The sequence below is a fragment of the Nothoprocta perdicaria genome, unplaced genomic scaffold, assembly GCF_003342845.1.
Source record: "Nothoprocta perdicaria isolate Ctin4 unplaced genomic scaffold, notPer1 scaffold_34, whole genome shotgun sequence".
NCBI classification, from domain to species: domain Eukaryota; kingdom Metazoa; phylum Chordata; class Aves; order Tinamiformes; family Tinamidae; genus Nothoprocta; species Nothoprocta perdicaria.
This window is the reverse complement of record NW_020455577.1, coordinates 552,135-570,595: the sequence shown is the minus strand read 5'-3', so window position 1 is coordinate 570,595 and position 18,461 is coordinate 552,135. Positions and strand designations below refer to the sequence as shown.

General features: G+C 36.5%; 1 protein-coding gene across 1 annotated transcript in view; it reads right to left on the bottom strand.

Moving 5' to 3' along the window:
- The window catches only part of DNM3 (dynamin 3), a 149,620-nt gene that overhangs the window by 127,736 nt on the left and 3,423 nt on the right, over nt 1-18,461 (bottom strand). The window contains exons 2-4 of the mRNA XM_026043831.1: nt 9,108-9,181; nt 1,668-1,817; nt 1,214-1,238 (exon numbers count right to left, since the gene is read on the bottom strand). Coding sequence (XP_025899616.1) covers nt 1,214-1,238; nt 1,668-1,817; nt 9,108-9,181 — 249 coding nt within the window. The remainder of the gene's footprint in view (nt 1-1,213; nt 1,239-1,667; nt 1,818-9,107; nt 9,182-18,461) is intronic.

Below are 18,461 nucleotides of genomic sequence, written 5' to 3'. Positions count from 1 at the left end.
AAGGTTAGCATGCTGGATATGTTTAAAGAGATGGATGGAACTCCGGCTGCAGACACTCTTTTTAATCACATAAAACCCTACACAATTAGATTTAGGTATATAAAGACTGTTAACCATTCAAATAAAATGCCTGTAATGTGAAAGTTATGCCACTTAGCACAGCTGTTTCCCTACTGCTTTTTCATCTCTGGATTTAAGAGTACTATTTAATTTTTTCTGAGGCTGAATAACCTCCAGTGTACTTTTTCCACCAAGGGCAGTACAGACCACAGGCCATCCCATCTCAATTTTCTAACCAACCCAAATAGAGTTTTACATTGATTTGAATACCGTCCTCTCAGACCATCTTTCAATAGCATCTCCAATTATGAACTAAAAGTCAACAATTAAACTAACTTATAATAGCARAACTCTTGTTTTGCCTTTTTCTCATTTTCTGGGGGGTGGTGGTAGTATACTTTTCCAGATATTATAGAAGTCTTCTTCAGGAGAGCAACAGACAGGAAGAAGTTTATCTGGTAAGAAAAGCTGTTTTGCCTAAGCATAGTTCCCACAGCACGGCTACCAAGCCCAGCTACAAGTATCCTAACTTTTTCATAAGACACTGGGATAACAGGGCATCCTTCAGACAAGTGAGAAAAGTAGTATTTCTAGAAAGGAAACACAAGAAAGTACGGTTCAGGTCTGACTAATACAGGCAACAGTTCCTGAGCTAAAGAACTAACCCTAAAAAGAAAGAACAAGAGCATTAGACAGGGAGTTTTCACCTTCTCCTGGAGCCAGCCTGTTCCACAATTGAGCTTTGAGGCAGAACATTTAGTTCAGCTCCGCTTCTGTTGGCTATTCCACATACGCACAGCAGAGATGAGGCTCAAGGGCAAGTGTTTAGACCCAAGCCTGCTCACAGTATATCAAAGGGAGGTTSAGGATCTTCGTAATTAGCTCTCCTTTTATTTTAAGCCTTTTCTTCTTTGATTCACAATCAAGGCATCAGATGAGGTGGTTGGGAAAAAAAATGCCTTAGTCAAACACACCACTTTTCCCTGGATTCAAGACAGATTCAATGCAAATCATTTTCTCAAGATTGCTTTCTTTAAATGGGGCAGATGGCAACCAGAGGAATCCACTTTGATCTATACTGGAGGTCTACAAGAGGAAGCAGCTTCAAGTACCCTTATTGTCTAAATATGTTTTTACTGAGAKGGAACAATAAACATTCAATAGGGCAAGGAGACACACTGGCTTTCCAGAGCACTGATCACGGAATCCATCTAGGATGTGAGAGCGTRGCAAGAACAGGTCTTGACACCAAGTCTCCCCATATCCCTATTACATGTCTTAATTGTGTACCAGGGGCAAGATTGTTTTCACCCTGATGCAGAATGGGAATATTTTTAAATCATGAGAACATYGAATGTGATAGGCTGTTTTCTGTCCAGCACTAGTGGTAACAGCTCTCTGCAGTAGTATGGTTTCATAACACATGAGAAGCTGAGGAACCTTCTAAGGGGCAGATGCACAGAATGCTTTTGGTCCAACTTAAATTCAGTTATCATTTCATCCCCAAATATTTCTGATCAAGCAGTGAGAACACACACAAAAGATGACAGCTAACAGAGATAGATAATATATTACATGACAAGAATATGAAGAATAATTTTACCTACCGTGTGGGGAGTATATTCTTAAATTAATAGGAACTGAAGAAATGCCTTTGTTCATTCCTGTTACTCTATCTGTTTCAACTTCAATTTCCTGACGAACTTCATCAAAATCAGTAAATTTCCTCCCTTTGCAGTGTAGAAATTCGGCATACTCTGTGAAAAAATACCAATAGCATCTCKGTATCTCAAAGGCTCATAGTCTAGGGCTTGTTTGAGAACCTACTATTCTTCASATGTATAAGCACAGATAGCAGGAAAGCGTTCCATAAGAACACATGCTGTAGATGGAATTGCAATGATGAAAACCAGCCTATTACAAGATAGGATTTTGTTTAAAAAAAGGCAAGTTGACTCGATGAGATTTATTGCTTTTATCTTCTGCCTRTCATCTGCTAGAACAATCTAGAAGGTTCAAATAAATACTATTAAGATTAATAGAAGAGAAACAGATTGTGAATCATTCTCAGTTTTCACCTGATTACATTTGCCTGTCATGCATCAATAAATTGARGTATTTTGAGTTCTATGGCATGATAGAATATTAGCATTATTTTAATAATTAACAACCCACATTATACAAGATTTTAAAACTGTACCAAACTCCTCTGTTAAGTTCACAATCAAAACGAAAACATTGTGAAGTAATCAATAAAATACTCAACTCAATCTCCTAGAGACTTCTTGAAGCCTATATCCAAACCATGCTTTATATGATAAATTCAAATCATGCTTTAGATTTTTTAAATAGGATTGTATAAATACTACTGCAATTTTGTCAAAGTAGAAGAAAACACTGAATTATCATTTKTTTGCCCTCATACCTTCAGAGGGCAGCAGGCAGGAATTTTCCTCCCACTTTCATCGGGGATAACAGTCCAGTGTCCTTGATTTCAGTATGACACCAAGTCCCTGTTTTGACTCTTGAATACAAATACTCACACGGATTATTTATATCCTTCTGGATCTTCTGCCCATAAAAATATTACATAACCAAAAGCACATCTCAGTCTTTTAAAAATGTACTTTCTCCTTTCAGAACAGGGAAAAACTTCAGTCTCCTAGTAAGGGTATAACCAGCTTAGGATATAAACATCTGTCAGATAAGAGCTCACATCTATCCCACAAATGCTCCCCATCAGGCTCTAAGTAGTATTACTAGCAAAAGACAGGGAACCCATCCATGTTAAGGGAAAAAATATATATATTTATATATATCTATATAATATATATCTATATCTATCTCTCTCTATATATATATAAATGAAGTGAGAAACAAAAGAGAATTTGAAAACCTCTGTCCTGCCTTTGGATAATTAAGAACTTCCACATATCTTACATCTTTTCTCAGAGCTAGTAAATAAATGATGCTGAGTGTGTGAGGAATGTACGTTTAAAATATTAAGCTGCTTCTAAGAAAAAAAGTAATACTCAAATATTCCAAAGTGCCAGATAACACAGTGCACAAAAGTAATAACAATAATGAAAAAATCTTGTTCAATCTAACATATTTGGGAATTCACACTTGTAAAATTTATTATATCCGATTTAGAATACAGCTGCCTACTAAGAAAAGCAGACAAGTTGCTCTTATTTTGATCAAGCTCTTCATGCACTACTCATCATAAAATAAAATGTATTCTTCTCAGGATTCATTCAGTTTTGATTCAATAGTTCATTAGATTTTGTTAGAAAAATACTTCAAAATTCAGACAATTAGCACTTGGTGTCCGCTTATTTACTCCATGATCCGACTCACTCAGCTGATGCTCAGAGAAGCTTCTCTGTTGCACTTGACACTTGGTGACAGTAAGAGTCCCTAGCTGAAGTGGCTATAAGTCAAATCAAATGGGGAAAAAAAGAGAAAAAAAAAAGTAGATCAAATGAAAAAATAGTTTATCACTTTTTGGCTATGCTAATAATTATCACTAGCTCAATTTCTCTCAGCAGCATTTGTAGTCCTGCTAATTTTGAAGGAATAGGCTTTGCTGTTGTTCATACCCTATGGCATATAAGAGATGCATGCACAGCCTGCAGAATGAAAATTCAAATGAACAAACAGCACTTTGTTATGTTCCTTTCAGTCCTTTGCCTGCCCTTGGCAGTGATCCTCCAGTCAGGCTGGATAAGCACATACTTTAATGCAATCTTTTTTTATTCCCTTTTTTTTTTTTTTTTTTTTTGAGGGGGGAGGGACATACTTTTATGCAGAGGAAAATACTAGGAAAATATATAATATTATATTATTTTTACATTTTTGTGAGAGCAGATGTGAAGCCATACAAAAAGAGGGATTGTCTAATGCTGATTTTAAGACATACATTTTCTACATAAAACTGAAGTTATGTCAACAGAAAGAATCATTTCAGGAAAAAAAAAAAAATAAAATGATTTATTCCAACCTCAGCCAGTCTGTGATTCTATGATTTTTTTCTGCCAAAAGATCCAAAATCCTTTTACAGAACCATTCAAACACTTTGGATAATATGGAATGAAAAGGCTAGCATATTACAATTTTAKTCGGTGCATTTTCAACCACAAACATCATGGTAAGTGATTATTTCTCTTCTCAATTTTGATCAATTTGTCAAATCGCACAAGTCTAATAATCTTTCTCAAAGTACTTGTGCCACATGAGATATTTCTCCTTATCTCTTATGATTTAATCTAGCACCATGATATACTCTTATTGCCAATAAATTATTGATATTTTCWAAATACTGTTAATTGTAAGTAGATGGGTAATCTTTCATAAATCTATCTCTAAGCTAAAGAACACTGTTAGATATGCCTTGTGATAACAGTAGGAGCAGTTTCTACTCGACAAATAGAAGCCTTCAATTCATCCGGGCTACTATTCATCCCTTATCTTTCAGATCGTTAATTACAACTACTTACAGTTTTTGTTGTTGTTGTTTTCCCCTCAGAAGACCAATTGTCTGTCGCTTCTCTTCATTATCTCTTTAAGATGGACAAACATAGAGCCATCCTCTGGGCAGTGATTCTCCAAGATATTTGGAGAATCTGTTTATTACCTGAACTGTGAGTGGCTGCATTAGTTTTTCTTTTCCTCTTAGGGTATTTTGTTTCTTTGTTTTGCCAGCAGATGACAATAAAAAGATGGGTGTGGATTAGGAGTGATCTCACAGCAAGAGATATTGTACTGAAGCAACAGTAACAAAAAAGAGCATCTGCGAGATTTGCAAAAATTTCACAATGTTTTCTGAACCCAATGGTGATTTACTTTCCCCTTAATTATTGTTGTGATTAACAGAACTGAAGCAAACATGGRTATTGTACATATGGATCATTAGTCTAAAACGACCAGCCTGAAAATGGTTTTTAAAAATCTATTACCCATCATTTCTTAACACAGAGATTTAAGAACTAGTCTTAAGGCAAATTTGAAATTCTTCAAAAAACAACTTTCAAAAGGGAGAAATTACCCTTTTAAAGACAAGATATGTTAACATTGAAGGAAACAATAATTAATATAGTACCAAAGGCTTTTATAACATACAACAGACCTACAGCGGTAACTTCCCCCCAAAACCATTTTTGTTGCCACTGCTTTTTAAAAACTATACTGCCAGACTCAAGATATSTGGATAATTATTTCCATTTCACAGGCAGGAAAAAGCACAGTAAAAGGAAAAAGAGGCTGCCTAACATTAAACTTCTAGGAGTACAACTACAGGGGTATGGAATGCATAACTCCACCTGAAGAGGAATTATGAGTAAGGAAGTACAGACCAGCACTTTACACTCCTTGGTAACTGCTGAAATAAGGACAGTTTAGCATTTAAAGTAAATGTTGTCCAGATAGGAGTGAAGTCCCTGTACATTACACTAGAGCAGTCAATTACTGAGAACACTGGCATTCCTTTTGTTTGATTTGGAAATCAGATTTTCACAAAAYGAACTGCTCACACATCCAACTTATCACCCAAGAAAACAGCAGATGGAATTCCTCCAAGGACATAAATTGGGTAAATAATAATCACAGCTGTCTTGCCTGCTTTCTAAAGCCTGAAGTTCCCCATCAGACAGTCTGCCAGCTAAGACAGTGCCTTCAAAAACACACTGAATTGTGCCTTCCAGATAGGACTATTTTCTTGTAAACCATTATGTACTCTGAGCTTCTTCAGACACCAGCAACAATGAAGGACCCAGGTACTAAAATTCCCAACACCAGAGAACTGCCGGAGGCCAAATGCAGGGACTACGGAGGAGAACATCAAACTGCTTCTATATTCTTCACCATATTTGATGTTGGACTCCATATTTAATTCTGATCTTTTTAGGGAAAGCAAAGCTGCATTTTAGGGTTACTTATCACAGAATAAAAACCTTATGCTTATTTGGTGCAGTTGTCTCTTTCAGTGAGACATCACATAGGACTTCTTTCTTCAGTGAAAGAGAAGCAAATGCATTGAAAATATGAACTGAAGACCAAGCATGAAAAACTGCGACCCTTCCTACAGGACTCCCAACGAAATGCCCTGTAATGCATCTCAGTATCAGAAAAAAACATTTTGGAGCCTCAAAATATTTACAAGACAATTTTCTTCCTTCTCTAGATGGAACGGTAAGACATTTGAATGTAGGCCACATTTACAATATCATTTGAAATTCAGCTGGGCCGTCCCCAAAAGACAGCTCTCAAAATAGGATAGTCAAGATACAAGTTAGAGTCTTTCAAAAAATAAACAAACCAACAAAAAAAATGCACAATTCTTTAACTGCCAGGTTTTCACTTACTCTGGGCTACCAGATATTCTTGACATTAACAAACTGAGAGGAAAACAATCACAAGTACGGAACACTGTCTTATCAATTGCAAAATTTAATTAAAATTTTTGTCTTTGCCTCTGATATTTCAAGGTTCAGTATTTGAAGTATTTGCATGGATATGAAAGCACAAAACACAAAGCAGCTGTAGGAGCTGTTCCCGTAAAACGCACACAAAAAAAGTTACAGTGATTAAATGTGGTCAAAAGGTCACTACCACATGGCTAATTGTACAGAATTCTTTAAAAAGGAGGAAGTACACAGAATTATTAAAATATTCCACTTTCCACAGAAGATACATTTCTTAGCATTGAATTGTTTCATGGTACTACTTGTATATTCTCATTTCAAAGCACAGAAAGATTCCAATTCTTTCCCCAGACATGTCAGATCCTTCCAGATGTTGAGATGAAGATTATCCAAATGATAACCTTCTTCTTACCTAGGAATGCAGAAATGCCTTAGCTGAACAACCTGTAGCCCTCAGTACCACGACTCACAGTTAAAGGAAGACTWAGCTTCCCTCATCAGTCAAATGGACATTCCAAAAAGATCTTCAACTGTTACAAAATATTACTAAAAGTATCYCGTAATCAACCAATCAAGCCTATATGCTTATATTTACACTGTATATAAAGCATCCCCTTTCTCCTCCATGTATACTGCAAGATAAAAAATAGTCATTCTTTAAACAGCCAAGAGTGAGCCTAGGATTACAACTCTGTTAACCTTGCTGTAGTACTAGGTACCTGACACACTCCTCTAATTACATTTTCTAACATTTCAGATAATTATGAACTTGATAAAAATCAGTTCAGCATTTGCTTCCTGTAGAACACTATGTTTCTTTAAACAGTTGACCTCTATTTTCTTAAGACTTTATTATTATTAGTTTAAAAGATAAAGTTGGCTCAAAAGATAAAGGAATTTCACCACCCAGAAGGGAAAAAGAAACAAAGATTAAAGAAAGCAACAAAATAATGGAAGTCTGCATTTTCTAAGGGTCTGCCATCTAATTCCAAACAAGCAATATCCAGCATTTCCCAAAGGCAAGGCATGTCATGACATCTAGCAAATAAGAAACTAGCTTCAGGTTCACCTCTCTAGAATTTTTGTGTGTGTTTTTTAAAGTTATAATGAAAAATTACTCTTAGAAGAGAAAGCACTCCATAAGAAAACCTAGAAGATCTGCCAGATAGTTTGTGAAATAGTGTTAATATAGTAAAATAAGACAGAGAAGGTACTTGAGGCAATGGACAACAACAGTTCTAAAAATAAAGCAATAAACATCATCCAGAAGCAAGTTTAGGATGTCTAGGGAAAAACAGTTACTCAGACAATACTGTATATGTTTACTCACTAATCCACATGTCCTTGCAGTTTARTCATTATTAAGAATGCCAACATAGAACTTGTTTTGTTTCTTTCTCCTACATGTTGCTGGGAAAGTTAGATGGAGATTCTTCATAGCTAGGATTTATTCATGCATTTCTGCAAGCTCTGCCAGAAAACTGAAGCCAGAGGCGCCGAAATGACAACCATTTCCATCTCCAGCTACAGTAAATATGGTCTTTCAATATATACAACACACTCCAAACTGCTAAGCTGAGCACACAGACCTATGAATTCCATGTGTTTTCCTTTTCTGCAACACTATGAATGTGCTTTACAAGAAAAAAAAAAAGGAAAAAAATGTGCATTATGGAGCTCACACATCACTGAATGCAGAAGATGCAAATACTGAAATCTACCTTCCCCCTAAACAATGAGTTTTTTTCAAGAAAAGAACATACACAAAAAAATTATCAACACTTGCACATCAAGCCAGATTAATGTTCCATAAGCAGATTCAATTTAGTTTCCTCCCCAGTTTTTGACCTCTTCATATAYAAATAGAATTTCTCTTATGTCTTTACGTGTTCTGCATGTAATTTCTCTCTGAATCCTTTTTTTTTTTAAATGCGATTTTGTTGTCCACACTGGTTATGTAGTAATTAAAACAGTAAAACAAACGAACAAAAAAAGATCAAGAGAATATTTGGAAACAATAGATGTCTTTAAATATTTCAAGGGATTGAACTACACAACAGCAGATAATTGACACTTGTAATTATGAAGCAGGTCTCAATGCCTCAAGTATCCCAGTGATATCTACTTGCTGTAACTTTTATTTTTGACCGGGCAYTTCTCAAAGCTGCATTCTCCCCAAGTCTACCTTCTGCTCTACTTAGTGCAATGAGCCCAACCAAAAAAGACAAGTCACGAAAACAAGCTGCATGGAGCCAACCCGCGTGCACTGGAGCAAAAAGTGGGAAGTAAAAATATAGCAGTTTTGGTATGTTAACTAACGCAACACTAATGCATCAAGAAAACATGAAAATAATCTTCCAGAATAGCTTGGACATAATAATGYTTCTCCTCTACTTCAAGTCTGACCTTGAATTAATTTTTTTGTGTGCTCTAGGATTTAGATTTYGTGTTTTCCTAGATAAGGCTAACTGGTGTGAAGCATACAGCTGWGACACACTGGGCCTTTGTTCCAGGCTCACTGGTTACACTCTTCTTTACACTGATGAAGTTTCTTAGATTCCCCCCCCCCACTGAATGATATCAGGACTTTGTCCAGGAATTGAACTAAAAAGAAAGGGAGGTTACCTGTTTTGGCTGTGATAAGTTGCAAGACCAATGGTCGTCTTGTTACAATTCCAGATCCCCGGGGAAGAAAATCCCTAAAAAAACAAAGAAATTATAAACAACTACAACCAAAATACACAGAGCAGTTACAAAAAATACCAGAGTAATTTGGAAGCTCCACTGTTTCTCCAGGTGCAATGGAATCAGGAAGTTGGCAGGATGGATTTACATCAAACACTTATATAAAATGGTATTAATATTAATTTGAGATAGCAATAGGTCATTACACAAATACACAGTAAAATTTAATTAGCTTGGAATTTTACCAATTCCCTTTTTCCATGACTGTCAAAAATAATATCTCACCTGCTGTGATGTTTTACAATGCTTGAGACTAAGAGAATAGAAGAAACGTAAGAGAATACAAGAAGTAGCTTAAAGGGGCACCAGAGGTTTTCAAAATACCTATCACAATTTCAATACCTACCAATTGAGAGACACCTCTGTCTCGAGGAAGTGTCATCTACTAATACTTCTTGCTGGGAAGAAGATTCTAACAAAAGTGTATCAAGYTTTCTGTATGCACTGAAATGACAGAAGGCTGGTATGCAGAAAATGTCTAGCAAGATGGAGGTTTCATTTTTTGATTCTCAAGCATTTTGCATGCCATATCTGATCTAAAAGCAAACAAATATTTTCTTTCATTATGAAGCTAAAGAAAATTGCCATTGAGGACAAACTGATAATACAAAAACTAGGATCCTCTGCAACAACATGGGAGACAGGAGGGGAAAAAAAAATCCTCAGGGAGTCCAAGGCCAAGAAGTCTATTAGCAATTTTCTGCTTCAAACTAAGCACATCCAGRGATAAAGAATATCGTATTAATGCAGCTCCCAGTTGTACAATACTGGCCTCCCTCAACAGCAAAATTACAGAGAAATTTAAGGCAACAGCCTTTCAAACAAAACATTCTCCTACCACTCACAGGGTAGACGGCATCTAACAAACCATTCAAAAAGGATGAGCTGCTGCCAAAAAGCCCATCATAATTCACACGGGCACCAACAGCGAGCTGCGCAGAGTCACTGAGCAGAGGGAGGTTCACGCTTGCTGAGAAGGCCAGCTATGTTGATCATGTAGCCAGCGGGTGACACTTAAAGGAGGCTTCTGCTTCAAATGTCTGWTTTGAAGAGGGAAAACGGACAAAGAATGGGGAGGAAACAAGGTTTATTGTAAGCATTCAGGGAAAAAAAAAAAGCCTGGGATATCTGCAACCAAACAGCAGTATCRAAGGAGCCTAGGGATCCAAACTGCAGTGCTACAAAGATGTAGGGCAAGGTATTCATAGAAGATATTTGGCAGATGCTCACAAAAATATGAATATATATTTTAACCTGTATGAAAAAATCTATATTTGATTTAGATTAACAAATCTGCTCCCATGGGAACAGGGAGATTTTTTTTTTCTTAATACATTTGAAATTTCAGCTTTCACCACTAGCCAATGGCATCTGTATACGCCATACAGCCGAAATCATATATTACAAATAAATCCTATTTTAAAAATAAACAAATAAAAGATTTATTTAAAATGAACATAGGATTGTAATTCAAACGCACGACAAAACTTCCTTTCAAGAGTTTAAGGAAGAACAGCATATGACTATGTTCCAGTTCTGGGCCGCAAGGGCATCACAGATATTGGCCTGAATCCGACTTGCTAAAAAGTCAGTCTCAAAAGCTGATGCCGCACGCTTGGGGAAACATGTTGTCAATGGCTGTATTAATAAACATTAATAGCTAACAGGAAACAGGACAATTTGGAGTCCTGCTTGCTACAGCAGTTCACTCAACAGCATGAGAAGAGTTTTTATTCTGAGGCTTGCTAGTACATGAGCAGTATTTATCATAGTAAAGAACAAACATATTACAGCCTGCTGGTTTGTGTATAGGAGATGGAGAATGACAGTGCATGCTAACAGCTCTCAAAATTTTATCAATTATATGATCACTATTATACAGGTTTCTGTAAAATAATTGATGCTAATTTATACTAATGTCAATATACTAAATCTATGTAATGAATCCATGAAACCAAACAGTAGAAGGAAATGTCAACATTTACACATTAAATGCATTAATTAGTAAGTGCCAGGAACAATGGAAAACTGTGCTAGTAATGAATCAACAAAAAATAAGTCCCTCTATGGAACAAGTGTCTATGTATTCACAAACTGTAGAAACCTAGCTCCAGGCAAGGATGAGGAGTTCCAGACTTCTCACGATTATCTTAGCGAGGAGCACAAATCACCCAACAAAACCTATTTCATTTTGTCAAACAATTTCACTTTGGAAAGTTTTTCCATTTAGTCCAAAGCTCTCCCTACATCCCTAATCAGTGCAGGAAGGCCACGTTCCCTGTGCTATTTGTGGTAACTGCACTGCTGTGGTAGCATTACATGCAGGTCTTTATCCCCAAGGGTTGCCAAGTGCTACAATGCAGCTTTAATTGCAGTAGGAAGCGATTATGCCAAGAGTCAACAGTTTTCCTAGGCTTTTATCCAACATGCTCTTCATTGTTCTGCAGGACTTCCAGCCTGGCACGCCAGGAGCGCCACGCGTGTGTTGCCCACTGAATGGCAATAGCGAACACCAACATGTGCTCATTGCCCAACTAGCTCCTATTTCCTTGGTAAATTTGCATTGTACAAAAGCACAAAAAAAAAAAAAAAAAAAAAGTCTTTTGTTTTGCATGGGTCATATTTAGCTCTAAAGCAAAGCACTACAATAGAACAAAACAGGAAAAAACACGTCCTAACTTTGTCCAAGATAAGTCTACAGAAGAGAGACTTTAACAACTACTAATGCCTTTTCTTGGGATCACATCTTAAAAAATATAAACTTCAATGAGTTGATTTATGACACAAAAAATAATTTCTAAACCTAAACATTTACTTCTGTGGACCTAATTTGGCACAGATAGATTAATTCTACCTCCTCTTACTCCCATGCTCACCAGCACCACACAGGATCTAGCATGAAATCCTTTGGACACACTTTGTGGACTTTTCAAGATGTGCCCATGTGATGGGCACTTTGCATTTTAATAGAGGCTTTCTTAAAGGGTAAATTCCTAGTATTATCTAATCACTTTCCATCACAAGCACAAATGGGACTCTCTCTTCTTTAGTGGCTTTGGAAGCATAATTCTCCTGTCCTCCAAACGCCAATACAGAGATAACCATCTCCATTAAGTCCCCAAAGCTCCAGGGCAGTACATCTGTTTTGTGTTTTGATACATTCCCCATTACACACCATTTTCAATATCAAAGAGCAAACTTTATCACACTGATATTTAGCTATACATGTTCATCCTCAAAGCACACAGACCAACTTGATCACCAGCCATCACTTGATCCCTAACTTGCTTTCATTAGTTTCAGAAGATGCTTCTTTTTGGCACAATGTCTGTCAGTAAAGAAAATCTCCCACAGCTTTCATTCAGTGATAGCAAAATCTCAACCTATTCGGGCTTACAGGAAGATGTGCAAAATAATCAATCTTCTTTATTGAAAAGGATATTTAATTGGATCTATTGATCCTATTAGATCTAGTAGGCAAGTAAAATGTGTTAGGTGGCTGTAGAGTGTTAATGACCTTGTATATTTTAGTTCTTGGAGCTTAAAAACAAGTTTTTCCAAGTTGCTTGGTAAATCTTACAGCAAACATTGGCATCCTTATCATCATGTTATTGTGTACAACTCAAGATCTCCTATGAAATTTGATCTTAGTTGGCACTAACTCTTCTTATAAGGTCCGTCAATCTTCTTTCAACTGAGGAAGAATTTTAATTAAGTGCTGATTCAAGGCACAGTCCAATTCTCAGGAACAAGAACTACATATTGCAGCCCATGCAGTTTTGCCTGGGTGAGAAATTGATATCTGGACTTCCTGAGACTATTAACTACCTCCTCCTCCAAAGCAGGCAGCCAAAAAAATGGTCTCCCAGCTCCAAGGCTTTCTGTTTTTTTTTTTGAAAAGCCATTTTCACCAAATCCCAGAAAGCCTGATGTTGGAAGGGCCCAACAGCCCCAGCACTGACCTTTATCACCACTGTAGAACCCCTGGAAGGGAAAAGTCAAAGCAGGAATTATGCCTTAATTAGCCCACCCTTGACTCCCAGGTGATCACACACACATTGAATGAACATTCATTTCTTTTGGTAAACAAAATGTTGAAATGGTTACATAGCACTACATACTGGGAGTTTAAAGGTCTCTTTGGATCTCCTTTCTCCCATTTCTCTATAGAGCTGAAACTAAGCACACAAATCTAGAAAGCAGTGACACTAAATAAAAATAGATGAATTTAAAAAAAAAAAACCACACTACAGGAATACTGGGAATGTTGACTCTAGAGATAATTACCAACATTTTTAAAATGTTTTATTTAAGAAATTCAGAAAAGATGCAGAGGGATTTTAATTGTACTAGCCAGATACCTCCATAACAGCTATACTCAAAGAAAATGCTTAGTCCTACTAAAGTGAGGAAGCCAAGTTTGAGATTCACTTTTTTGGAATRATATAATTCTCATCCAAAGACTGGAAATGATCTAAGAAGCAGGCTTAAAAACCACTGCCATTATACTTTCCCAGATCTGGAATAAACTTTAGCTTTTAGCTATCAGCCACACACTTGCTCCAGAAGCTGCCAGAAACTACTACTTCTCAGATAAATAAAGAAAACATTATTGGACTATCCAGAAATCAGTGTCAAAAGTTACTCTAGTACCATTAAAGATGACAATAGTCAAAAGTTTCCCCAAGGTAGGGGATGACTGAGCAGAAGTCTAAGGTACCAATCATGGTGTGTGATACCCTAACACTAGCAACACATTCTGGCAGCACTCGAAGTACATTGCACTGTATTTCTGCACAGAAAGACAAGCCTGTCTACTGAAGCAAAGAAAAGACACACTCCCTAGTTTTCTTTAAAAAAATCTTCTATGTGATATAAAGTTTTAAAGTCTCAATATTGTTTGTAGGGCTGAATATTTGCCAACATACACAGCTAYGAAACCCTGCCAGGCAAAAGCACGACGCGCTAAGATGAACAGTGCTCTGTTTGCACTGATTATGCCTAGGCTGTAGGCTTGCTGTATTAACAAACCGGGAAGCTGCCAATGTGCAGGCTCGTGGGCAAGCCACCGTGTGCACGCTGCATCTGTCCTCCCTGGCGGGCATCCCAAACCTTGCTGCATCGTTCTAACTCCATTTGTGAAAAACGCTCTTTTCCTTTCTCCTTTTTAAGGTTTTACAAAAGCTTCTGCTATTTCCTGCCCAATGGTGCTCTCCAACAATTCTAAGCAGAGGAATAAAATAAAGCACCAAACACGAACAAATCCCAACAATTCGTAGAATTTTCTTGTTGAAAAGAGTAATGCAGACTTTTCAAGACAGCGCCATTCTCCTTAATCAGATATRCTTGCTTCTGCAAGAAGACTAATTTGTATAGGCTGTGAAGGCATAAATTTAGCACATCCATTCTCTAGATAAGCACAAACCCAGGAAGACAGTGTATCTCAACATAAATTGCCTCTACAATGCAATCAGGTATAATCAGAAAATCTTCCTGATTGCAAGGATAAGGCAGAAAACATAATACAAGTCCCCACRTGAAGCAAGATATTATACAGTAACTTGCATTTACTGCATAATTTCTCTTTGGATATTCTATCATGATAAAGTTTTAGATATTTCAGATTTCTGTGATGAAAACAATTTTAGATCTCAGTCATTAGTAATTCAAGCAAAATAAGTTCCTGTGCCTCCTGGCCCAAATTACACTCAGATAGAGAGTACTATCAGCCACATCATACTCCAATCAAGTCCCAAAACTTTGCTTCCCAAAAAGCAAAGGATATAACATTGCTGCTGAGAGATCATGTTAAAAATCTACTTCAGATGTTCCCAGTTTGCCTGCTAAATAGATCTTGAACATAGACATTTCATTTATTTTCAGGCAGCAAAGACTGAATATATCTCAGCCTTGTTCTTGTCCTTGCTACACAGATCCTGTCTACTGTCTGCAGGTAGGGAGCTTACATAGAGATTTTTAAGTTTTACTATTTTAAAGCACTACTGAATATGTGTGTATATTCGTAGTCAGCTGTACTGACTGCATAGTAGACAAATGATTAATCCAACTTTGATGACATCATCTGTGAAAATGGAAATCTAGCTGTATTATAGCAAACATCAAAACTCGTGCCTATCTGAGGAATGAAATCTTAGTGATTTTGCAAGAACACTAGTATGCAGAAATGCTATGCTACATGTTGATTTAAAAGCACAACTTCTTTACAAAAATTATAAAAACAACATTATTGAGAGATGCTTTGGTTGAAAAATCTCTCATCTACAGCTACAGTCTCCTTTGCATTCTAGAGGCCATCACAGACAACAGTACTTGGCAGTACATCAAAGCCCAGTATGCAGTTAAATGGGATTTTCCTCCTCTCTAGTTCAATAATACTGTCTTGTTCATCTCAGTGCAACTTGCTGAAGAAAAAGATGCAAGGTCACAGTTAAATAATGCTCATTTCCTATTCTCAGCATATTTACACTACAGGCTTTACACTGCAGACAGAGAGCCAGCATCAAAAGCATTCCTAGTAACCCATTAAACACCAGCACAAAAAATACACGGGGAGCTCACAGGCTTGCATATACTAACAGGCCTCGTTTTGTAATGTGATATTTAAAAAACAGAAAAGGCAAGAATAGCCTCTGCCCCATAGGGTTTACTTCCTAAGCAGGCATTATTTGAGAAATGGATTAATATTTCAAAGAATATCATTGATTTGTTCAGTATGCATTGATGGGTATCAAACCACAAACACCATCTCAATGACTAAGCTGTTAGAGGTACAAAACAAGCATCAGCAAGGATCTGTATTTTGAAAGAAGAAACATTGCTGCATCTAAGCTGCACAAAGTAGAATGTAGTACACAGTTTGGGTGTCAGATAGCTAGGTAGTTGTCAAATGAAATAGAAAATAAAGCAGAACACATCAAGCTTTAGATTGCAATCACAATTAACCAACATCAATTTAAAAATATGCTAGTCTCTTATTTTAAAAAATAGAAGGAAATTAAAAATAAAGGATTAAAGTCTAAATCCTACCTATAGCTAAGACAGAGCTAAGACATGACGCATGTACACACAGATACAGACGACATGTAATAACTGGTTCAAGTTCATATAGTAGCTCAGTGCAAGGGAACAGCCTGCATCCTTACTTCKTCTTGGTGAATTTCCAAGTAACCATACCATGAAAATAGATATATATATATAAAAATATCTATCTAAACTAGAAAGTCTTGTTCTGTCTTTCATCACAAAGACAACTAACATAAGCCTGAAACTTTATCAGAAGCAATGCCCAAAAAGGAGCAACACAACAAATGCACTTTTTATTTATCGACTCCAAAATCCCAAAGTCAGGGTTCCTTCCCAAAAGGAGTAGAGACCTAAACCTGTAAGTCACACAAGAGTCTAAAGAATCTAAAAAACCATTAAAAAGTCAATTTTCAGAAGCACCTCTATATTAAGGATTGCAAAAGCATACACAAATGTAAGCAGACACCTTTAAAAGCTATCGGAAGCATGCAGCACTTTCAGTACCTTGACACACTGAAAGCCATTATCAACAGCCACTGAAATAGCAGCACTGATTTCCCCAAAGGCACTCAAGACTGGGGGGAATTTGCTGAAAGAAGGGTTTCTTTCCCCCCCCCCCCTTTTTTTTTTTTTTTCCATTTTTGAAAGTCTCAGGCTTCAACTCTCAAGCCTGCATGCAGTAAATCACAGGACTACGAGAACTTACACAAGCAGTGTAAGTGATTAAGACCATATGTATTTTCATAGATAAGTCAAAATGTAATGCTTAAGATTTTTGTCTAACATCTCTGTAAATTGCTGGACACATTGAACTCAAAATCCAGAATATAAGGGCAGGGTTTGCTATACCACAGCTCATTATTGAACACAGCTTTTCTTAAAAAATTCTTTCAATCATCAAAATTTAAATGCCCAAAATAAGACAAAAGGTTCCTCAAAAACAGGTCTAGAGAAAAACCTTTTAGTTTAAGCCCTGAAAAAAAAAAAAAGAAAAAAAAAAGTCAGCAATGTTGTTTGCATGACCACTGGGAAACTTAAAATACACAGAGTTATATCTAAGGACAAAACCAGGCCATCTCTATCACATCCAGAAGTATAAATATGCTTTGCTTCCCCCAAATGTGCTAAAAAAATAAAGCATTYGAGGAGCAGAATTAAGGAGATATGTCTCATTTTCTACTGTTTCTATTTAATAGATTAGCCAGAAACACTTCTTATTCTCAGTGTACTAGAATATTTTGATAACTAGATTAATGCAGTAATACAGCTGCACAATAGCTTAATTAGTCAGGAAAAGGAGTGGCCAATTCTCATTTCCATTAGGTCCTTTCAAAAAAAAAAAAAAAGGAAAAACAACAACAAATTTCATTTCAAATCTATTGTTTAGTGGTTTTATTTCTGTTCAACATAAGAGGAAAAAGATTTCTGTAAAGAAGATCTTTTCTGTCAATGACTAATAGCTAAGCCTATAAAGTATCTGCATGATTTTAACTATATCTCTCCTATGAAGCACACAATCTAAGTACATGTCCTCTCTTTAGAGAAATGCTCTGCTTTAATAGTCAGATTGAGACTCCTTTCTTTTCCTCTCAGTGACTCAATACAGTCTTCTATTTTCCTCCTCCCCACAACCGCCATCTCAAGGAAGAATGGGCTGGGTACATGGGGAGTTGTAATTTGAAAAATCATAAATTAGTACAGATTTCATAATAAATATTACGAAAAGTTATGCAATAAGCAGTGGACATAAGATTATCAAAAGCCTCTGAGATCAGAGAGCTGCAGAGCTGTATATACAGAATTAGACCTCAGGCTCTTAAAATGAAAGTGCTTGTTTGATTGTGAATGACAGGCTTGCAACCGAGAGTTCACATCTCTTATAAAAGAATTATTTGGCCACATGCAGTTTATATTGCATTAAGCAGAAGAGGAAGTAAGGAGCTTTTAGCTTTAAAATCTAATTATTAATTTTTCACTATTTGTTATAAATAAAATAGGGCTCTGATTCCAACCTGGAGAAAGAGGCCCTGACAAGATAACTGAAATCACAGATGGCAAGTGATCTTAAAAGCCCATTTTGCTGCATGAAGTAATAGAAAATGCTTTCTCTCCAAATACAATTTCCATGGATTGCTTCCTGCCATTAGTTTTCTTTTAAGTTATCCTGTTATTATCAAAAGAAGAGATTTT